The 22,692-nt window shown below is 45.8% G+C and overlaps 8 protein-coding genes across 8 annotated transcripts; 4 read left to right on the top strand and 4 right to left on the bottom strand.

Annotated features, from left to right (window-relative positions):
* Positions 1-2,041: 2,041 nt before the first annotated feature.
* GL218_02453 (uncharacterized protein) lies at positions 2,042-3,049 on the top strand (the record flags this gene model as incomplete). The annotated part of the gene is made up of 1 exon (XM_033578972.1): positions 2,042-3,049. One exon carries the CDS (start codon positions 2,042-2,044, stop codon positions 3,047-3,049), a length of 1,008 nt encoding a protein of 335 aa, XP_033438796.1.
* A 694-nt stretch (positions 3,050-3,743) lies between these two features.
* On the bottom strand, positions 3,744-4,680 carry GL218_02452 (Ras-related protein ced-10; the record flags this gene model as incomplete). Its single annotated transcript, XM_033578971.1, has 6 exons — positions 3,744-3,813; positions 3,874-4,106; positions 4,179-4,359; positions 4,416-4,474; positions 4,545-4,577; positions 4,651-4,680. 6 exons carry the CDS (start codon positions 4,678-4,680, stop codon positions 3,744-3,746), a joined length of 606 nt encoding a protein of 201 aa, XP_033438797.1.
* A 3,186-nt stretch (positions 4,681-7,866) lies between these two features.
* GL218_02451 (uncharacterized protein) lies at positions 7,867-9,470 on the top strand (the record flags this gene model as incomplete). The annotated part of the gene is made up of 3 exons (XM_033578970.1): positions 7,867-8,585; positions 8,639-9,223; positions 9,305-9,470. 3 exons carry the CDS (start codon positions 7,867-7,869, stop codon positions 9,468-9,470), a joined length of 1,470 nt encoding a protein of 489 aa, XP_033438557.1.
* A 62-nt stretch (positions 9,471-9,532) lies between these two features.
* Positions 9,533-10,724, bottom strand: GL218_02450 (Cytochrome oxidase assembly protein shy1; the record flags this gene model as incomplete). The annotated part of the gene is made up of 3 exons (XM_033578969.1): positions 9,533-9,635; positions 9,699-9,804; positions 9,899-10,724. The coding sequence occupies 3 exons, from the start codon at positions 10,722-10,724 to the stop codon at positions 9,533-9,535; spliced, it is 1,035 nt and encodes a 344-aa protein (XP_033438795.1).
* Positions 10,725-11,315: 591 nt separating this feature from the next.
* Positions 11,316-13,040, top strand: GL218_02449 (UBX domain-containing protein 4; the record flags this gene model as incomplete). The annotated part of the gene is made up of 5 exons (XM_033578968.1): positions 11,316-11,406; positions 11,466-11,518; positions 11,570-11,688; positions 11,751-12,939; positions 12,993-13,040. 5 exons carry the CDS (start codon positions 11,316-11,318, stop codon positions 13,038-13,040), a joined length of 1,500 nt encoding a protein of 499 aa, XP_033437879.1.
* A 2,350-nt stretch (positions 13,041-15,390) lies between these two features.
* On the top strand, positions 15,391-16,329 carry GL218_02448 (putative methyltransferase-protein; the record flags this gene model as incomplete). Its single annotated transcript, XM_033578967.1, has 3 exons — positions 15,391-15,547; positions 15,603-16,142; positions 16,196-16,329. The coding sequence occupies 3 exons, from the start codon at positions 15,391-15,393 to the stop codon at positions 16,327-16,329; spliced, it is 831 nt and encodes a 276-aa protein (XP_033437878.1).
* A 1,897-nt stretch (positions 16,330-18,226) lies between these two features.
* GL218_02447 (putative rta1 domain protein) lies at positions 18,227-19,453 on the bottom strand (the record flags this gene model as incomplete). Its single annotated transcript, XM_033578966.1, has 2 exons — positions 18,227-19,336; positions 19,388-19,453. The coding sequence occupies 2 exons, from the start codon at positions 19,451-19,453 to the stop codon at positions 18,227-18,229; spliced, it is 1,176 nt and encodes a 391-aa protein (XP_033437871.1).
* A 2,193-nt stretch (positions 19,454-21,646) lies between these two features.
* Positions 21,647-22,492, bottom strand: GL218_02446 (Norsolorinic acid ketoreductase; the record flags this gene model as incomplete). The annotated part of the gene is made up of 2 exons (XM_033578965.1): positions 21,647-21,938; positions 22,038-22,492. 2 exons carry the CDS (start codon positions 22,490-22,492, stop codon positions 21,647-21,649), a joined length of 747 nt encoding a protein of 248 aa, XP_033437870.1.
* Positions 22,493-22,692: the final 200 nt, after the last annotated feature.

Genomic DNA, 22,692 nt, shown 5'->3' with positions numbered 1-22,692 from the left:
CGCGTTATGTGCCTTTTTTTTCTCTATGGGTTTTCTGCTTTTCTAGATTCCGTAAATCGTATAAAGCGAATGACTAAAGACAGTAAGGATGATCACCAAGAAGATCAATCCGAAGAAACGAATGTTGATATTGGGCAATCCAAAAAAGAGAGGGACGTATTGAGGAATCTGATTCTGTGTTGTAATATGAAAAAAGGAGATGAGAGAGGTGCACAACTTTGTAGCCTAAGTAGCAGGTCCTCTGTTCGATGACTGGGGCAAGTGCGTCTTGCCTTTATCAAACTTACTTAATGCATGTAGGAACTTTCCAGTACCCAAATAAGGAAGTTTAGCTCTAGTGAATAGGTACCTGATAGCAAACCGGGAAAGTAGAATGATAAGTTCATACGGAGTCGTGACTGCTTTAGTTGGCAAGCAAATGTCGTTTCCTACCACATTACATACTCAAAGTACCTACTTACCTTAGGTACATAAGGTATCAACATCCGTAAAAGGTAAAACCTCGTAATTTACGTATTAAATTCTCTTGCAGGAATATTTATGATTTTAATTGAGTAAAGAAATATTTCAAAAATACCTAGGTAGCATTCTCCTATTTTTATAGCTACCTACGCACCTAAAGTAAAAGACAACACCTTCCCCTTTTCCTTCGGCCATATCTAAACAGCCCACGTGATCATTTTGACATCTCTATATGTATTGTACCTGAGTTTCTGATGGATTGAATGGTACTAAGAAATGGTAAGAACTGTATAGGTACTATCTATGAACGACATGATGTACATGATAGCCTCTCCCATGGTAGTATTTATTTTTATCAAGCTTGAACTAGTAGCTGATCAGTGATTAAGAATGATCTGCGAGGGCGGAAGAGTTTCAAATTGAATCATTTAATAGCCTTGAACTTGTCATTATTTTATATCCTCAGATTTAGTTCGTAGCTCAATTTAAAAGGGATGACTGACTGGCTGGAATACATGGTTATCAACTCACAAAATGACTAAATTGGTGGATTAGAACTTGAAGAAAACTGGCCAAGTTTTGATACCATACATGGTACAAGTAAATTGAGAAAATATTTCAACTTAAGTGCTGAGCTAATAGTGTAGATATTTCTCAAGCAGTCTGTCATAACTAGGCTAGTATATTGAACAAATAGCATTTGAGGAGGGTTTTGGTAGACTGTTAGTCCCTCTTCACTAAGCCTCTTTAATTAATTTAGGCAAAAACTTCTGCATTAATAATCCTTGTATAAGCAACCGGCCGTCTGGCGAAATGGTATCGCGTCACTTTCCGGTATTATGGAATATGGTGAAGATTGTGGGTTCGAGTCCCACGGTGGTCGTTTTTTTGTCTCACTAAGCGTTTGACACCTAATCATGCATGAGAGGTACCTGGGTATGTACCAATCAGAATACTAGGACTGGGTAACTTCATAAATCTTCGTATTTTGCATAACACCTTGTTTTATTGGACATGTGTTGGCCTTGAACTTACAATCTTTTGCAAATGCAGTCTTGCTTACGAGGTGTATTGTATCTGTTATCTTTAATAAGGTGATACTTAAACTAGGACCTAGGTATGGTCGAGTTTAAGATGAATTATCTGTCCGGTTCAAATATGTATATCTTGATTTGACTTATCTTCAACAATTAAGATGGCGACGACTTTGTAAAGAAGCCATGGCCTATTACTTTTTAGATGTGATACCTAGGTAGGTACATAGAAAGGCATTTGACTGTACATTAATATATTCATATGGCATATGTATTTAAACAATACTAAAGTATCTAATCTTTGTACTTAGTTGATGCCGGCTCCACCTGCTGAGCTAGTTAAAGGACCCACCAAAATTTTCTGTCTGGACTGCATCGCGCTTGTGAATCTCTATTGTACCAAAGAGCTACCCACCACCCTCAACAACTCAAATCGCCTAAGAGATTTGATATATTCTTGCGACTCCTGTCCACTAAGCTTAGAATTCCCAACCCATTTCAGCTATTTTATTAAACCTCATCCCTCTAAAGGAACCAAATACAAGATGTCCTCCAAAAAGCGCAAGTCAGAAGAAGACCCCACGACCAGCACCGCTATGAGCAGCGACACCACGGGCAAGAAGCGAAGACGCCTAAGTGACGCGGACTCCGTCGTAGACAAGAAGTCTAAGAAGAGTAAAAAGGAGAAGAAGAGCAAGAAGTCCTCGTCTAAGAAAGACAAGGAGCGCAAGCACGTTCCCTCTGCCGAAGACGAAGATGCCGCCACCGCAGACAACGCAGCTCTTGAAGCCAATGACTCGCCCGAGGACACCCCCATGGACGAAGCTCCCCTCTCCGCCGTAGAACCCCAGGGCGACGAAGAGGGCAAAGAGGAGACCAAGGAAAGCTCCAAGAAGAGCAGCAAGAAGGACAAAAAAGACAAGAAGTCCAAGTCCAAGAGCAAGAGCAAAGACAAGTCTGAGTCTGACTCCAAAGCCAACGCCTCTCAAGAACCCACAGAAGCCGAGCCCGCAGACACCACCAACGACAACGACAACGAAGAAGCTACCCCCTCAGACCCGCCCCAAGGCAAAAAAGTCCGCTTCATAGTCTTCGTCGGCAACCTGCCCTTCTCCGCGACCCCGGAGCAAATAACAGCGCACTTTTCCGCCGTGCACCCGACCTCGGTGCGCCTACTACACGACCCGCGCACCCGCAAATCCCGCGGTATCGCCTTCGTCGAGTTTGCGCGCTACGACCACATGAAATCATGCCTGAAGACGATGCACCATACCACTTTTACCTGCCCCTCGGACAAGCCTGGTAGGTCCGAGGAGCGCCGCATCAATGTCGAGCTGACCGCCGGCGGCGGCGGGAATACTTCCCATCGCAAGGAGAAGATCCGCGCCAAGAACGAGAAGTTAAACGAGGAGCGCGCGCGGAGGGCCCAGGAGGAAGCTAAGGCCAAGGCCGAGAAGGACAAGGGGAAGGGGCAGAACGGGGGCGAGAAGACTGGTGGCGGCTTCGAGGATGCCATCCACCCGAGCCGACGTGGAAGAGTCCCCGGGTCATGATACCCTAGATAGTAGCAGCTCTTCTGTTAATGTATTTATTTCATCTTAATCACATGCTCTGCGAAGCAACTTAGGCGTTCACGTATCGGAAACGAAAAAAAAATGTTATCAAATTTGGGGGGACATGCCGTGAAATTTAGATTCTTCTCGCAAATATGCTATCTACAGAATTGTGAAAAGGCGAGTTTGAATATGCTATATGCGGGGAATTGTGACTCTTGCTGCCGTCTAGTTGTTCAAAGGGTGATTTCCATGCAGAAATATTTAAACCCAGTTTACCTGTATGTCCAATCCCGACGGAAGCCAAGATGGCAAGGAGCAAACAGGATGGCAGCGTGCCAGAATTCTTTAAAAAATAACGGTACTCGCAGGCTCACGTATGCTTCCGATTCCTCGCTGACGGCCTTCGACTTTGCAACTTGATCCTTTCCCCCTAATTCTCTTCTGGTCGAATAAATAGCCTGCAACAAAACGGCCACCAAAAACGTCTGGGTATGTAGATTTCAAAATGAGGGGACGCGAAATATGGGTAGTCGGCCAACTCGAAGATGCCTGAATACGTCGGTTCCTCATGGAGGATGGTAGTCTTTCCTATATGTCCACCAAAACGCCATCATCGTTTCGAAAAACCTTCTGGCTCGCTCGACCAAATCTCAAAATGTCATAAGCAATGATATATGCTGCTATGTGCTGTTTATAGAATCGTGCACTTGCTCTTCTTTGATCCACCTTTCGTAGCGACAGGCCGAGGGTTTAGAACGGCACTGTATATAAGATTAATACGTGGTTGAACATTAGGGGGGAACTATCATGATCTATCATACCGAATAGCCTCGTCGAATACGCTCTTCAAGTTTCGCTGAGTGAGGGCTGAACATTCAAGATATTTATGGGCACGGATCTCTTTTGCGCAGACCAGGGCTTGGTCGTACGACACCGGCTCCATCCTCTTGGATCGAAGGCTTTCCAGGGTAGCGGGGTCCTCTCGAAGATCCAATTTGGTCCCAACTAGGATGATGGGAATGTTTGGCGCATGGTGATCGATTTCGGGGTACCACTGAGCTAAGTTAGTAACTTAACCTAGAGTAGTTGACCCGACTGATTAGGTGCCTTCCAGCTGTTCACGTACCTTAGCCTTTACGTTATCAAACGAAGGCGGGCTCACGATGGAAAAGCAGATTAAGAAAACATCGGTTTGAGGGTAAGAGAGCGGTCGCAATCTATCGTAATCTTCCTGACCGGCAGTATCCCATAGTCCTAAGCTGATAGGCTTGCCATCAACCATCACGCTTGCCGAGTAATTGTCGAAGCTGAATGTGACATCAGTATACAATTTAGAATGGGACAAAGACCAAATTCTACTAACACCGTGGGTATATATTCACCAGGGAACGCATTCGTTGTGTATGAAATAAGAAGACATGTCTGACATCGATGTTAGATTTGGAACATGGCTAGACTCGGTCGACATTGGCTAAGGTTGGAATAGACGGACCTTTCCGACAGCACCGTCACCCGTAACGACGCACTGCAGGGCAATCTCGCATTAGTATACTTGCTTCATGATGCGGTATTCACCTGGAGCGACGTGGCGGACGTACCTTCAATGATTGAACACCAGGGGCAGCCATGATAGGCGACTTCGATACGTTAAATTTGATTAACCAGCAAGGTACCGGGGCTTAATAGTCGGCAGCTAAAGAAATCAGCGGTATTAGTATTTGATGAAAATATATTGATTATAATACTGAAATTATTCTGGAAGGACCTGCCGGCGACACAACTATGTAGGAGTAGAAGAAGTTTAGAAGGGAGCTGCGTTGCATAAGGGTTAGAAATGTTTTGACACAGGGTCGGAAGGGTGTGGTGCCGCAGATCGCAGGAGGTGGTGGGCAAGCTGGCAGTATGGGCAGTATGGGCAGTATGGCAAGTATGGAGCACGGCGCTACGTTCCCAGTATCGTAGGACTGGTCCGTACTGTACTTCTTAAGCACGGTTCGCAGGCTGGAACGATAGCTGGTTGAGCAGTCCTGATAGGGTAGGTAAGCTGGGATAGGGTGCCCCGATAGGGATGCTGGAGCTTGAAATGTACTAGGTATGTGCTAGGGGGGGATGTGGGACCGTCTTTAGAGACACACAATGGTGACCTTGATTCGAAGGCACTTTAGTGCTTGATGCTTGATGCTTGATGCTTGATGCTTGGTACTTGATGATCTATGTGTATGGTGGCGTGAACGCCCCGAAGATGGAATTGGATAAGGTGGAATAGATGTGGCGGCGAAGGAACAAGAGTACCTAGGTAATTTTTTTTTTCTTCTCTTACTTTTAGAGCTTCTTTTCTAAAATGGATTCGAAAGCGCGTGCTACCTAAAGCTTGATAGGTGGGAAGTGAAGAAGGAAGCGATGAGGACAGCTAAACGGTGTAAGACTGGCGGATGGGGGACGAAGGGTAATGTGGTAATGTTACAATTAATGGATGGGGCAGAATGAGACGATAATGAACGGCGGTTGGGGGGTTTCTTGGGGCGTCCAAAAGGAACAAAGGAAGAAATATTGACTACCTACAATAATAAGAGGCTGGCCGTCCCTTTTTCGTTAAAGAGGTTACAATCAGCGGCGCGTACCGAATCGGATCAAAAAATATAGTGGAAGAAGATTTTATCATTCGATATTGGAAAAGATATTGGAGACCCAATGTGAGATGTGATCTGAGAGAAATGGCGTCGCAATCAATTTGAACCCCTATAATTCGGAAGTTATTAGCCCAGTCGGAAAAAGTTGTTGAAGGTGTGGAGGAGCCGTCTCCAGTATGTATTTGTATGTAAGTAGCTTGGTAGCTACATTTGCCTATCTAGGTACCTAGGTACGTATCCATGCCTATTATGGAGACTGGACAAGGCACTTACCTGGGTACACTAAGGCAAGGGGTATTATAAAGCTCAAACGGTCTAAGCGTCTTCATTGGTTCAATATTGAACAATTGGATATTCATACAGTTGCTCTTTCCTGAAGTTTAAACCACTCAAATCACTCAAATCACTCAAACCATACAGCTGGGTCTATTCTTCAATCCGCTTTAAGCCGATGTACATGATGTAGTCATCATCAACCTTGAATCCGGTTATCAACTACAAAAATAGAGTGGCTGGATTTAGGACCGATGTAATAATATAAGAAAAGTTGGGTAAGCGAAATATTGAAAACCCGAAGTATAACTCCATCATTCACAGTCAGGTCGATTATTTCTTTATATACTGGTTACCTTAGGTAGTGATGTGAGTTCTCCTGTCTTATAGGGTTATTCATTTAGATCGATCTTCACGAACTATCTGACTGCCGTTCAACTACCCGCTTTGCATGTGCATGTGTATATGCAGGTCAGTAGTCAAGTGGGCAGATCAAGTTGCATATAATAGGTTAGGTAGGTAACTATGTAATGCAAGCACATGTTCCGAGCTAAATATCAACCAAGAGCTGGTCTTCGTGCTCGAGAAACACCAACGCGATACCGTACGGATAAGCCGAGCCACTACTTGAAGCGTCTCTTGTAACAACACCAGCTCCTCAGGAGCATTCGAAAACCTATCGTTTGTCGAGAGTGTCAGGGGTTCTACCCCGGAACATTCTCGCATCGGACTAGAAGCTATGCAACGCATCCGGATGATTCGTCAGACTATCGAGGATCTGTGGCGAGTCGACAGACCTGGTTTGGGTCATAGTCTTAAGGCTATTTTATTTGTGCTGACTTTATGGAGTTCTTCAATCCAGTCAGCACCGCAGCTTTGCGGTTTATGACCAATAGTTCTACTATGTAAGCAAAGCTTTAGGGGTTTACGGATTAGTTGAAAATGATTTCGAAAGTAGTCTCAAATTGGTATTCTGTGCTTTGTATCCCTAGCTTGAACAACTGAAAAATGTGCAAACTACTGATATTTAGTTGTTTGCTCAAACAGTTAAACCTATCTCCACGATTTCCTAATAGTCGGAGTGTTATAATGATTAAAGCACCAATCGGCAGGCTGCGGCACGAGATATCGGTAAGAAACGGTCTACAGAGCAAACGGAATTTCTATTCTAACTTCAGTCTAATCTTGTCATGCTGCACATGTACATACTAGACGTAAAATACATGTAAGCACTCATGACTCCACCAACATTGATATCGCAAGAGCATGGCGTCATCTTGATAGATTTGCCGAAAGGGTGAAGAGAACCAAAGAATCAAGGAATTGGTGAGATCTCGGAGCTTAGGCAAATGAGTCGAAGACGTTTCAGAAGATTCTGGTTCGGCTAGACTTTAGGACTGCGCTGTTAGGAGGAGGTACTATGTATGTAAGAAAAAAGTTGCTTTGAACAGTTTCGGCAGCAGGGTCAGGGCAGTTTGGGTGGGCAAGGGGAAGTATGAAAACCAACAAGGATAACCCAATAGTACTAGAACCCCTCTGAACTTTAACGCCACCTAGCGCATAAAGCCCCACGTAACTCATACAGTGCGAGAAACCCCACGTGCCCACCCTGTTCTTTCAACTTTACAGCAGCTACAATACAATTGTATCGCTGAATAACCACGACGCGTCTAAGCTCCTAACCGCGTCTAGTATATACCTAGTAACTGAGTACACGTCATTTCACTAGACAGCTTCAAGGTATCGGGGTAATAGTCACGAGATTTCTTATAGGCGACCAATTAACCGGAATTTGGCAGAGAGCGAGAAATAGAAACGAATTGTCATGAGCTAGACAGCGAATCTTCCGTTTACTATTGATATCCGGTGAGGTATACGGCTGGGCATAGGAGAGACATCGGCATATTCAAAATGACGGACCCGACTCCAAATAAAAACCGTCTCGCAGCTCTTAGCACCCCTCGAGCACTTGCGACCCCGAACCGCCGCGCTATCAGCGCCGAGCCCTCCTCCCTCCGTCTATCTGCTTCAGGCCGCCGAAACCCTAACACGCCGCATGCCCGTGCCGCCATCCGTGCTATAGATCAGCGACGTGCAGCCCTATTCACACCAGGACGAGTGGGACGGCGGCGCAGTGTTGCACGCGAACGTGAGCGCGAAACGCCACGGGATCTCCTGCGGAATCTTAGTCGGGTTCTCGCACCTACGTCAACGGTAGTCTCCTCGTCTTCGTCGTCCCCTCGTCGCGGCAATGAATCGACGTTGCAGACTCTCCTCGAGGAGGGTGACGATGACGATGACTTTCCTATTGAGCGTCCCCGTTTTTCATTACCCTTAGATCGCGACGATGACGACGATAGCGAGCTGAAGCCTCCCCGGTCTAGCATACTGGATGATGAGAACTACACAATGCAGTCGATCGAGCTCCCTCGTCGAGCATGGACTGAAGCGCCACTGGGTCGCTTGGATAGGAGTAGTTTAGGCAGCGCGAGGATGAGTGATTTTGTCGGGCCAGAAATAGGGGACGATTATGATAATGACGTTGGTATCGATTCGGGTTTCTTCCCCCCACCAGCGTTGGACGATGATACCGGAGGGATTGGCTTAGACGAAGATGCTATATTCGAACGGTATTGCCATGTTGACCTTTGCGTATGAGTTACGATGTGCTGACATATTCTAGTGTCGATGAAGAGATAAGACGTCAAACTATGGGAGGCCAGGATGATTTTGGTCCAATCGAGATTCCCGACCTCGGGAATGAGAGTACCTTTGTCATGGCTCCTATGGAATCGCCTACCCGAGATCCAACGATGGTCGAGGACGTTCAGACAAGTGACTTACCTGGCTTCGACCACTACGATGACGATGACGATGGCCCGGGAGACTTGATGGATGCACCTGGATTAGATGATGTCGATGATGTCGATGATGTTGATGACACCGAGCCGTTACAGGACACAATTATTTCCCAGGTCGTTAACCATCCAGCACAAAGAAACATCGGGAGAAGAAAACCCGGAAAGAAAATCTCGCGACATGGTATTGAGTATCCTTCTCTACCTGTGGGTGTAGTAAAGCGGCTGGCAACAACACTCGCCAAGACGGCAGGGGTCAGCAAGGCGAAGTTGAGTTCAGATACGGTAGATGCTATTATGCAAGCGACGGACTGGTATTTTGAGCAGCTAGGAGACGATTTATCGGCCTACGCAAGACACGCAGGCCGCAAGACTATCGATGAGAGCGACATGATGATGCTTATGCGAAGGTATGTTGCTTTATATTTATTCTAGGGTATATGATTATTCCTAGTGCCTAGTGGTACAAATTTACTAACCTTTTGTTGTAGACAACGGCAGACCAGTACCTCCACTACACCCTTCTCCTTAGCGCAGCGGTATCTGCCCAGAGAACTCTTACAAGAGATGCGAATGTCTGTACCAGCACCGACGAAAGCTCCTCGAAAACGACAGGTCCGACAAGGGGGTGTCGATGAAGAGGAGGAAGTTACTTGAGCCCATCCCCTATCCGGGGTTCTGTTAAATGGATTCAATGCACATTCACTCAGAACAAAGGTTTACGACCATTCCTTGTTCATCCTCACTCGGCGTGAGATATCGGTGGGAGGCTTCTTCACCACCATGTAGAACATTATCGACGTCGCTACTGCGAGTCCATACCTAGGGTATGTTTATTAGTTCGAGCGCGAGAAGAGGAGGTTTAGAAGAATGAAGGAATCATACCACGTGAAGATGTACTGGGCGTGGTTATTCCTTAGGTTGACTTCAGCAGGTCTACCAATAGGAATACCCTTGGATTCCATATCCAGAGTCTGGAGTAAACCCGGCTCTGTAAGAATAAAAATATTAGCTAAGGAAGTATTCTCAATAGCCAGAAGAATCTATCCACTGCGTCCATGAATGGTGCTATTGTTCAAACGTACCCATAGTCTGCTCAATCCACACAGCCTGGCTTCCCGTTAAACCAGCCATCTGCTTCACATCGGGAAAATAAAACTCATTTATATCAGGTCTATTATCCGGCGTAAACATATTCTTCTTCCACGGCTCCCGCAGTAGACCCTCTACGGTAACTTCACCGGCGTATAGGGACTCGGGCCTACTCCGCCGATCGCGAAACTTCTTAGATATCCAGCCGCGGTTCACCAACACTGTCGCACCCTCATCGCCCCCGCGCTCCAGCGGCGTCACAACCATGTACCCCTGCTCGCCGTCGCGCATGCGGGGGCCGATCAGCATCTCGTGGTCGTGGCGGTAGCGTCCCGTCGCTGTAACCCGGCGGAAATCGAAGTCGTGGATGGCATCCGGGTCGACACGCGGCGGGAGCGGCAACGGTTCGCGCACGATCCGGTCCTCGAACTTGGCGATCAGGTCAGTCTTCCAGCCTAGCCGCTGTACTTGCCATGTCCCGAGCAGAAACGCGGTTACGGGGATGATGGCGAGGATGATAAGACCCGGCCCGTGACGTCGTCCCGTGCGCACTAGTTCGGGCGGGTTGTCGAGGATCGAGGTGAAGTTTGGGTCTTCGGCGGGTTGGCGCTGGGGTCGGGGAGTATGTGTGAAGGGTCGGCTGAGGAAAGGATGGCGTGGCCGATTGCTGGGGATGTAGGAAGGGGAAGTTCGGAGGATGCTACATGACGAGGTTTGCGTGCTGTAGTTCTGGGGTTTGGAGGCGCGAGCTTGGGCTTCGAGGGCTTTCTCGACTCGCCGAGCAAGTATTTGGGGTGTAAACCACCCTTGAGACTTCATTACGAAGTACGTAGTATATATCCTCGAAGCTAGATAATACTAATTATTTTCTCTTCATTCTTGAGGCCTTCAACGATGACGTTCGTTTTCTTCAATAAATGAAGCTCTCCTATTGGTTATTGACTAGATTTTACAAGTTGATCCAATCAATTGAACTCTGCGGAGCCGGCAGCCCGAAAGCTTGAGCAGGGACCCGCAGATAAGCTAGGTCGTTTTAGGTAAAGCGTACGTAGCTAGAAGTACTTTGTAACTTGCGACATGTTGAATGTGCAGCTTCTCACATGTGGCACTTAATAACAACCTTATGACGACTCAACCTATTCACAAGATAATCCATAATCAGAGACACGCTCAACTTAGATAACAGCGGAATAGGTTGTTTGAATTCATTGATGGTCACAATACTACCAGCAGTCAGAGGCCGATAATTCCATCAAGAATGAACACGCATCCGCATTTTATTAATTGAATATTGAATAGTTATTGAATATCAAATCTCATCTAGTCCTGCGCTCGGCCGCTGTGTCTATCCATCCACAAAATTATTTGCCACACTTTTCTCTTCACGACCTCCATCTTTCAATAGTGAAGATGTCGGAAAGTGTATTCTTTCAAGGCAGCCTACAAGATGGCATCTCCCTCGCCATCCACCAGTCTAAGATGGTGCTCGCATTTGTCACTGGTAAGCTACCTCTTATGTTGAAAGGATGCATGATATCAGTTTAACTGACACAAGTCTAGATAGTGGAGACGAGAGCCAACTTTGGGAGAACGAGCTTCTCGCAAATGACTCTGTGAGTAGCTATACCTGTATATTGAGGATTTATCTAACTGATTTTATACAGCTAAAAGCACCACTAAAGAATCAGGCTGTGGCCTTACGACTACAGGCAGGGTCTGAAGAGGCTGGATTTTTGGAGGCGCTATTTCCTATACCGAAGAAGCCCACAGTAGTCATCATTCAGTAGGTCTCATCCCAACCCTCATAACAGCATTTTTAAGTATTGCCACTTACAAACGCCCCAGAAACGGAACTCTAAAAGAGTATATTCAAGGTGGCACAGCGAAGGAAGACCTCGTTCGCAGGATTGAGGCAATTCTCAGCACGGCAACAGTAACTCAAACCCAACAAACGGCTACTGCCCCTGCAAGACAGGCTTCAAGTCAGCCACCTCCGGCCGCTCAAGCCCCAGTATCCACTAGTAGTAACGTATTAGACGACCTATATGATGACTATGACATCCCAGCCAGGCCCTCTCCTGTACCGGCAGAATCCTCCCGGGAGGGGCAGAGTTCACAAGAAGCGAAGCGCCTAGAAGCCGAGAAGAAAGCGAAGGAGGCTAAGGAAGCTAAAGCCAAGGAAACCAAAGCTAAGGCAGAACAAGAAGCCAAGGCCAAGGCAGAGCGAGAGGCCCAAGCACAGGAGCGCCGCAGAGCTAGTGAGAGTAACGAGGGCCAATCTTCTACCACTAACAGACCAGAGCGGTCTTACGCAGAAGAAGTCAGGCAGCAGAAGATCCGGGCGACTGAGGACAGAAAACGCATCCTAAAGCGCATCGAAGACGACAAGCGGGAGCGCAGAGAGCGCGAGGCCAAGGAAAGACAGGCAAGACTACTGCTAAACGCGACAAACGACACCGAAGCCTCTAGCAGCCAAACTCCGGCCATCCCCCTCGCTCGAAGACAAGCCAGCAGCTCAGGAGACCACTGCAACTTACAGGTCCGCTTGTTTGACGGCTCGACAATCCGATCGCGCTTTAAGAGCGACGCGACTCTTAATAAAGAAGTACGCAAGTGGATCGATGAGGACCGGACCGACGGCGACGCGCCGTACACCTTCCGAATCGTCCTAACGCCGCTTCCCAACAAAGCCGTCGAACCCGCCGAGGAAACAGAGTCTTTACTATCCCTTGGCCTAGCCCCTTCCGCCACTCTAGTCCTAGTCCACGCCAAGTACTCCTCCGCGTTCGCGCGCGCCTCCGACGGCCTCATCTGGCGCAGCCTGGCATACGTCTTAGGCTTCTTCGGCTCCGGATACGGGTTCCTGGTCGGAATGCTAGGCGGACTCGCCGGCCTGCTAAGCAGTCGTGGGGCTGCGTCGCCCGAGGAGGTGCCGCTGCAGAATCTAGCCGAAGATAGGATTGCCTCGGGGATCAGGGGGTTTTATGAAGCTGAGGACAGGCGTAGGGATGCGCAGTTGTATAATGGGAATTCGGTAAGTTTACTTAGAGAGCATTGCTTGTTTGATTGGTTGCTAACGCTCGATAGTTGAATTTCGAACCGCGGAGAGATGAAGATGATGAGGATGTGGAATGAAATTACATCCTGAGGAGAGATGTAGACTTGTGGTGCTATCTCTTGCCATAGCTTTCCTTCTAATCGTAGGATATTATGCTGATGTACTGCATCACTCAGATATAAGATAGTTTCAATAATAGGTTAATGCTACCTATCGTCTTAAGTATAAATTCTTTAACGAACAGTTCTTTTTTCTCTCTCATTTTATACTATCATATTTATAGTGCTATCGCTCCGGAGGGATACGGCTCCCAACATCTTATCATACCGGCCATAACTAGGGCGATATTCTCTTTGTTTGGTCCATCTACTAGCCTTACCCCTACCAAACTTCGTCCGCGACACCACCGACATGGCGAAGCGTAATCTTGTGGGATGGTTGGTGGATCTCTCTTTGCTTAAACGATGTCCATGGCTTCGGCATCAATGTATTCGTGTTTAACTAAAGCACGAATATAATCCATGGTCCATTCTTAACAGCGTCTATTAATAGTCTATCAACTGTTAGTTCTCACACTTTATAGCTTCATCGTATCGTCGTATTCGTGGCGTCAATACTACCTCTAGGTGTACGTATGAAGACGTACATAATTGAGAGATAATTTCGTAAGAAAACATCAAGGGGCTGGGTTCCATTTCCATGTTTATCCTTCATGGATGCCATCCTCCTAAGAGAAAAAAAAACCACTCTTCGATAGTGCTACCAATACTGTCGTGAAATATTGTCTAGGTACCGTGTAGAAGAAACAAGGTACTCTTTGACGATGGGATGATTCTCAACCTTTACCGTGTCCCGTGAGACGGGCAGTGAGGACCAAGCAACCCCCAATGTGCTTATGAGTGATGTCTACTTCTTTAGCTGTTAGGCCTGTCCTATAACCGAACGTTTTTACTACAACCAATACAAGGCGTGGTATTAGCTCAATCGAATCATTTAATGTCCTTGGTCACCATGGCCCCATGTTCATACCATTCTAAAAGCATCTACCTTTTCAAGAAAGTCGCAGTACTTCTCAGGCGGTTTGTCGGACAACCCACTCTCTAGTTGATTTAAATTGTCCTTAAGCTATAAGTTGACCATACCACTAGTTATCTAGTTTCTGAACTTGATTATCTGCACCCCTTGCTTTTATTTAAACTTTGACGTCCCTTATTCTTATTTAGCCTGGCTCGTGTGGTCGGGTCCGCGTGTTAGGGTGGAACCTTGAGTAAGGTCTGGTTCTTCAAGGCTTGCGTATGTATAAAGAGACTCGCGCCGTTATTATTAAACTAGGGAGGCTAGAACGGTGGGCTTAGACCTTCAGCACCTGAGGTTACCGCTGCTAAAAGGAACCTCCGAACTTGTCTAGTGCTCGCCAGATAACCCTCAGTGACATCTTTGCATAGCTGATAATGACAAAGTATTATTGATAAGGTATTGCTACATGCACATTGCGTTATGCCTCCCACAGTAGAACGAATAGATACTAAATTACCAAGATATATTGCAAACTCTTTCATGTGTTATCGCTTCGTAAGTGAAAGTGCATAGCCTGCCTCTATACCACCCAATATCCGTCTTATCTATGGAGGAGCGGATGGCTGACACGGTTTTTGAGCTTATATTTACTTGTCCAATTTATTACCGGTGACCTTCGAAGCATATTTGAACGTCACAAAACCCTCTTTATTGTATGAATACCACCAACCATAAAAATCATTAGGAACCTCAGGTATCTTCGTACGCAATTTGAATAGTTATGGCCTAAAAGCTCGAAAACTAGTACTTCAGGATCTCTTGAATTGTCTCTATATTTTATATCGAGGTCAATGCGGTTTCATCACACCAACGAAATAGTGAGTACTAGAAAAACTTGTGATGAGACTCGCAGTCCGCACAAAGGCAACGGAGTATTGGACCGCGCAAATATGCACTTTCGTAGGATCAATAACAGGAGCTTATCCTTGTTAGGTATAAAAAAACGTATACAAATCAGCGGCTTTCCGGTGGGGAAAACAGCGAACACAAGCTATTACGTATCCTGCAGATGCATTGCGTAACTCACTAAAGTCTAAAGGATTTCTTATTATTATAAATCAAGTTCGTGTTATTGTGCTATGTTCAAATATCATAGGGACTACCGTGGAATGTCTACAAATTATTGGCTGAGGACTCGCTAAAGTGTGTGAATATATGCCAGCATCGTATAAATAATATCGTACCGTTGTACTACCCCAAATACCACCTTACAAGGTACCAATCTAAGTAAGTAATCGTAATTGCTCTATAAATACGCTCTTAGCTCCCTAGTCTATATGAATCCTCCCATTGCTTTAGGATGTTTTATTCATCAAGCCTGTTTACCGAACCCTTCCTAGGTCAGCTAAAATGTCCAACTACTTCGTTTCTTCAGCAGAGGCAGAGAATAGGCGCTTAGAGCAGGCTTCTGCTGTGGTAAGAGCGTATATGGATGGAAATGTCTTCCTTGCCCCTATCGACACAGCACGCGGGAACCTTAAAATACTCGATAGTGCTACTAATAACGGTATATTCTTCTTGGACACTCTCAACGGGAAAGTTTGGCTGACATTTTAAAAAAGGGTTCTGGTTGTCTCAGTTCCAAGCTTCTCTCAAAGATCCAAAGTCAGCTACATTAATTGGAACCGACCTTCAGGATCGGTTTCCCAAACCCCCGCAGCCAGGAATCAGCTTTCAGATCCAAGATATTAACGAGCCATGGCCAAAGTCTTGGAAGTCAACATTTGACTACGTGCATCAAACTCTGGTGCTATTCCAGGCGGGCCCGAAACAGCGTGAGGCCATTAACTCTCTCGGAGAGCTCGTGAAGCCCGGTGGTTGGATTGAACTGATGGAACCTCAATATGAAGCAACTGATGATAACAAAGGGCCGGCCTATAAGCAGTTCCTTAATATGTTGGACGAGTTGTGGACTATGAGGGGCACGAAGAGCGGTTTTGCCGCTGACCTAGAGGGTATAGTTAAAGACGCTGGCTTTGTGGACGTCAAAAGCGTGCTATTGCCTATTGGCGTAGGTCCTAAGCATAAAGACCCAGGATTAGCCGGTGTCAGCGTCGAGAGTACCGTGGGTGGTGGTAAGAATATTACTATAGCTGGGAAATGTAAGTCTATTCCTTGGTACTACGGTTACGATGGAGTTGACAAGATATTTTAGCTATTCCAGGAGGACTCAAGTCTATTTCCGCAAAAGATTTCGAGACCTGGCCAGCGCGCTTTGAAGAGGAGTTGAAGACAAAAGGAGCCTATATGCCCTTAAGGGTGGTGTACGGCAGAAAACCCGAATCCTAATTAGGTCTAGAAACATAAGGGGTTCAATAGAGGTATTGGCGAGCCATTGGATATGCTTCCCTAGGTTTAGAATGTATCGTTTGTTAGGTAATCGTAGGAGTGATGTAGGAGTAATATGTCACCATAAAGTTTATGAAATCTATCGCGTTCGAGATGGAGATCCAATCAAGCTCTACTTACGACTTTGATATTAGCGGTTAAGTGGTCTAGAATATCAGCAATAACCCCAAAACCCCTACTCTAGAAAGTCTCAGTTACGCCGTCTTTGGAAAACACCGTTAAGCCAGACTACGTTCTTGAACAAGCACGAAGCTAATGTAACAATCTAGGTAACTTTACAAGGACAAGCTGCTGGTATTATTACTGTAATAACTACTCAATTAATGAATATTGCCGACTATGGCCATGCCGTTATATTGAAGGCTATCCAAGTTATGTAACGTAGGTGTGAAATAACTTCTTGAGTACCAAGAAAAGATGCCATAGTCCAGAAGGTATAGGGATAATATGAAGTCTCAATAAGACCGCTATCATGTTTTAACAACAAATATTGCTAGTCTTAAACGAGTAAGCGTCATCGTGTTAAGTAAGATAGGGGCAGCAATCCCGAGGCTGAAAAATAGGGATTTGAACCTGACATATATTCAAATCCCGAGTGTCCATACAAGGTAAACGCAGGGTCTTTTTTGAAATGTACCTACAGTTATACGAGGATATATTCAGCCGCAAGGGTATTTTCTTATGTGCTCCACATTAGCCTGTTGAACGTTGGCGAATTCATTATCATCGACGGAAGGATTCCAGAAAAGCCATTAGATTACAAATATGCCTCATAGCTAAAGCTGTATCATTTCAAGGTTTAAAAGGAGTTCCAATCCAATTTTTGCAGCCATATAAAACTCCTGACACTTCGTAGTGAATATGTAAGTTTAAATCCTCGCGCATCGTTTATACATGCGCCATTATGAAATATATATTAGTTTCCTAATTATCAAAGCTATAGTGTGGTGCTGAGACCAAAGCAAGTCGGTGTTGCTATTTTAAATTAGCAATATATGGGGTCCAGGTTTACCGGCAGTTATTGAAATATAAGTATACCATTATATTAAATCATTATGACGCTGTGTCGTTGAGATCGTCATTACAAAGCTGAACATAATAGATGTGAAGGAAAACCCCGGATCCTTCGCGGCTGATAGTACAGTATTTCGACGTTATCATCCTGTGCTTAATATATTATATGCTTTCATCGTATAATGAGCAGTTCCAAACACAAGGAACATTCTAGATTCAGTTGTATATCTCAAATATTTATATCTAAAATACCTAGTATTACAATTGCTAGGCATTTGGTGGCATTAATAACCCCAGTTCTCCATTAGTTTAATATGCACAGAATTTTCAAGAATAGGATGTGTAGGATTGAATAAAATCGCGTGTTCTATTAATTATTGTTGATGCCTAAACCCCCGAACCAGGGTTATATAGAGTACCTGTTAGAGCTTTTAAAGAGGTTTGGTTTAATATGACTCCTTCAGCTTCTTAATGGGTGTCTACTTACCTACATACCAAACATTAAATCTAGGAGACTAGAAAGTTTCTCTAGCCTCGGATGGAAATACGAATTACACAAAGTATTTATGCCTTCTGAAACATGGATAGTCCGACACTCCCGGACTTTGAATAGATGATATACAACTATTGAGATGCGATGACCTCCAGTATAGCTATTCTCAAGAGATCCGGCGTTATATATCCCTATACAGAATCTACGTTGCTATTGACCCTCCCTTCTAACCTAAGTCCTTTTAAGTCCCGAAAACCAACCCATCTCTGGGGTACCATATCCAGCCCATAACGCCAAAGTGCCCTTAAATTGCAAAGTCTAATAGACATATTATGACAACATATTCATCATAGCCCCCGGCCAGTCTAACCATCTGTGCCACTCTTGGTCTAGGTGCAACCGAATGCTCTGAACCAGCAGCTGACCAGCATTTCTTATAATCCATACGTCTCGACATAAGTGCAACGGTATGGCATAATATGCAAGGACGAGTAGAGCCTCTGGCTTCCTCTCCGATATGAGTCGGAGGAAATCGGCTTCGATTATTACCGGCCACGAGATTAGTGATAAGAATGGCGTTCCTAGAGAGGTACCGGTTTTCTTCGCATCGTCAGCTCTGCTCAGAAACCATTGGATCCTATCTAGGGCGTCTTTGCAGACAGTCTTCTCGTTGTCGTCCAATGCCGGCGAGTGCTGGATCCAGTTTTCCAACTCAGTAGTATGAGACCCCGGGCCCGCCTCCTCAAAAATCCTAGTGGCCTCCCGCAACACGAAACCCATCTTCGACTCGAGCATTAGATGCCATGCTTCTGCAGTGACGGCGCGTACTCCCCGTTGCATCTGCAGATAGTGAATGAACTGGTCTAAAAATATATGCGGGTCTGTCGAGTCTGTTGTATCGCATAGCGTATGCAAGGTCATAAACCAAGTGAAAACTAACACCTCCAGGCAGTTTTCACTAGTAACACCCATCATCTCACGGTTGAATATGCTAAGCGCGTGAGTTTGCAACCCGACCGCATGGTGTTTGTAGAACTGGGCCTTTGTAGGGTTGAGATGAGCTAGATGAAGTGCGGCGAAAGCCAACACCTCATTCATTAGAAAAGGAGAAGATATGGCGGCTTCAACAATCATCTCTGGAGATGCTATCTTGTTAGGATCCTCGGACGAAGGCGGCAAGTCGAAATTGCTGTTAATACAGTGGTGAAAGAGTTCCATGTGCGTCATGTTAACATCTTGGATAATCGACGGTTCACAGTTCAAACTAATAGGAGAAGACGATTGAGAGGGTGTCGATGCATTCGACGAAGATCGGAGGAGGCCCGGGCTTGTAGACTTTGCCGGACGTCGGATGCCGGGAAGAATCGGTTGCGAAGATAAAAACGAGCATTGTCTTGAACTAATTGTGCAGTTACCGCATGCCGGCCGGTTTTCATCGCACTAATATCCTAGAGTTTAGAACTAGAATGTGGATCAGGGCTAAATGATTACCTTAATATGTCGGCGTTTACACTCGAGACAGCCTGCACGAGATTTTTGATGAGAGCGACGAGGCATCTTTATTCCTTATAATTTTTTTTTTATAATTTCTCAGGCTTCGAAAATCTATTAACCATTAACACTGGCCTATTACTAATAAACATGATGCAGTTTACAGCAGCAGGAGATTTTATAAGGTAAAGATTGTGGCGGAGTAACGTAGTAGTCGTGTTATTAGTCCCATCGAGTCAGGGGTAAGTGACCGGCGAGCCCCACTTCGTCCTCCCGGCATCTATACAACTCCAAGAGGATTTCTATAGCTTATAAGTGATGCCTAAATTCATATTAGTTAGATATTTACATATCTATGAGGTCTATTACCCTATCTGACATATATAAATCATGGAGACTTATCATATCAACAACACTGACAGAAGAAGGAATACTGTAAACTTACCATACCAACCTAAAGCCAAGAATCGTCTTTCACTTGGAAATCGGATAGTTCGGGCCATTGAGCCTCCTCACGTCGGAGGCCGAGGCCTCATCCTGATTTCGCCCCGCAAGATTGCCGTCCCAATTTGTCCAGTGGGCGGCCTCAAAATGCTGGAGGTTATCTGTGTACCGCACGATGAAGAAAACCATAACTACCAACATCGAAACTAACTCGAAGATGTAGACTGTCTACCCATCCTTTACCCTTTTTTAAGAAGGTAGTCGTCCTGACCCGCAGCGAATTCGATAACTCGAAATATATTCCGGATTATCATAAGCGCGCTGACGCTGATACAACATGAGCATGCTAGCTGACCCTCTAGCCCGTAGCGTCATGCGCCGAAGCATCTATTTTACCATTTTTATATCTGGTCTGGGAAGTCGAAGCTGTGACGATAAAGAGACCGAGCATTATCTAAATAAGTAGCCTTCCGACGACAATCTTCTCGCCGTTATCCACTTGTCCGCTTTGCGCCACGAGACCGGCCCGGCCGCCCTATACGCAGAAGGAAGCTACGTTGCCGAACATGAAGACTTTGGTAAGGATATTAACACGGATAAGGGGGTAGGGTTCTCCGTGCACGGTTCGGATGATGCGCCCTAGTAGTATCGTGTATACCGATGCGGCAAAAGAGGGCGGGCGGTGGTAAGATTAGCATTTTCTGAATGAGATAAGGAGTAAGATCGCCGGCTTGAGAGTTTGATACCGCGCGGGCATAGTAACCTATGACTTCTACTTTATGGCTGTTAGAGGAGACAGTATTAAATCGTCGAGGATGGAGTAAGTTTGCTTTGCAACTTACTAATACCTCTGATCGCAAATAGCAAGTAGAACCAGAGCTTTGTTCGAAATGAACGGTAGGAGTAAATAACGGCAAAAAATATGGTAGAAATGATGGTTGCCGCTAACGAAAGGACATACTGTCTTAGGTAGTAGTCACCGACGTACGGTTCGAATTTGGCCATGGACCATGGTGGGCTTTAAAGAAACATTCCTTGAATCTAGGGTTCTTTCTAGATATTCAACATCTGCTGTGTGTGTACAATGAACATCTCAATATAGTCAAGACAATATCCAGAGAGCATCGTGTTCTTACAGAGCAGCAGAGCTTCTAATATAAATCAAATCCTTCTCTAAGAATGTTTCCGTCTGCCTGCCTGTAATAGCCTCCATACAAATAGCTATACGCGTATTCCAGTTAACAAACTATGGAAAAGGTGAATCCGACTACAAGGCGATCTAGATTATACCCGCGCTGTCGGATGCTGATTCTCGATGCCTAGTTACACTAACTTCTATTTCATCATGTACAGAAGCAGACGTATTATTTCTGTATTCAAACCCCAACCAATAAGAAGGCATTCTATACGCGGATATGTTCTCAACGGACTGAACGTGGGCCACCCCTCCTGGACTAGTACCATTTTAGGTCTACCGAAAATGGAATTGATGGAACTCTCTAGCCAATGAAACTCAAGTTTTACGCGGAAAGGGTACCGGAGCAATGATATTGGCAAACAACGTGGTCTAAGTTTTGAGCTACAACCTCGTGCTTCAGAGATATCTAAACCCTTTGGAAGGGGTATCTTAAATACATAGCTGTACGAGAGCGCCATAGGTACGGGCTAGCTACCAAAGGTAACTATACAGATACGTGATTGTGATTCATAGTATAGCAACTTCTAGCGGTAAACATATAGGCCAGAGGTGATAGATAATATACTCAAGTCCCGTGGCTTCAAACCCAGGACCATAGCCCACTCTTACAGCCCGTTTTACCATTCCGAGGTGACTTCCCCGTTATACGACACCATCTTCCCGCCATGCTCTGCTTTCGTGGATACTGCGAGCATATGCATCATACCGTCGCATGACTCGTCGACCCCTAGCGGGGCTTGCCCAACCCCTAGGCCGCGCGCGCCCGCATTCCCGAGTTCGGTCTGGACCCAGCCGGGGCCCGTAACGAAGGCGTTGAGCCAGTTGTCCTCGGCATTGATTCGGACGGTGAACCAGTGTAGCGCTGCTTTCGATGGTCCGTATGCCGCGTTAGTGATGGGAGGTTGTTTCCTGTTTGCGCCTGGTGTTAACATCCAAAAACCCTATGCCTATAATATCCACACAAGTTTTATGTTCGTTTTTACTTTCTGCAAAGGAGGACTGGCTCACCCTATAAATCCAGCCGAGGACCCGATGGGTGTAAAGATGGGCTCGCGGGAGGACTTCTGCAGTAGCGGGCGCGTGGCCTGGTACAGAGTTACAACGCCATAAACGTTAGGTTCGATATGTGCTCGGAGATCGTCAATCTTGACGTCTTTGACAGCCGGCCAGACGAACGAGACGCCGGCGTTAGCGATAACAATATCAAGGTGATCGATCCCGTGCGACTCCTGGAGAGCCTTGACGGCGTCAAAAGCATCCTGCTCGACCGTAGCGTCAAGTTTAACAACGATTAAGTTACTCCCCTCCCCCTTAGGCAGATCGGCGAGCGCTTTCGACGTCGGATGCCTCGGGTTCCGATTAGCGGCGATTACGACGTGGTTCGGCTGTGCCAAGTAACGCTTGGCCAGGCCCTCGCCTAGACCCCGGTTCGCACCTGAAATAAGAACGATAGTCTGTGCCATAATGGATTGATATAAGTCTACTTGAGAGGAAGGATGCCACATTGATTTCGTAGGCAAGCATACTTCTTTTTAACTATGCCGATGAAGTTGGTGATATTACGTGCCAAACCCACCGATCCGGATAGAATACCATCCGTGCTGAGCAATCGTTCTTAATAGCATTGGAAATCTGAATTGGCATTTCTAATCCAATTCTAATC

Source organism: Daldinia childiae (genome assembly GCF_008694065.1).
Source record: "Daldinia childiae strain JS-1345 chromosome Unknown Scaffold2, whole genome shotgun sequence".
Lineage (NCBI taxonomy): Eukaryota > Fungi > Ascomycota > Sordariomycetes > Xylariales > Hypoxylaceae > Daldinia > Daldinia childiae.
This window is presented reverse-complemented; position numbering and strand designations above follow the sequence as displayed.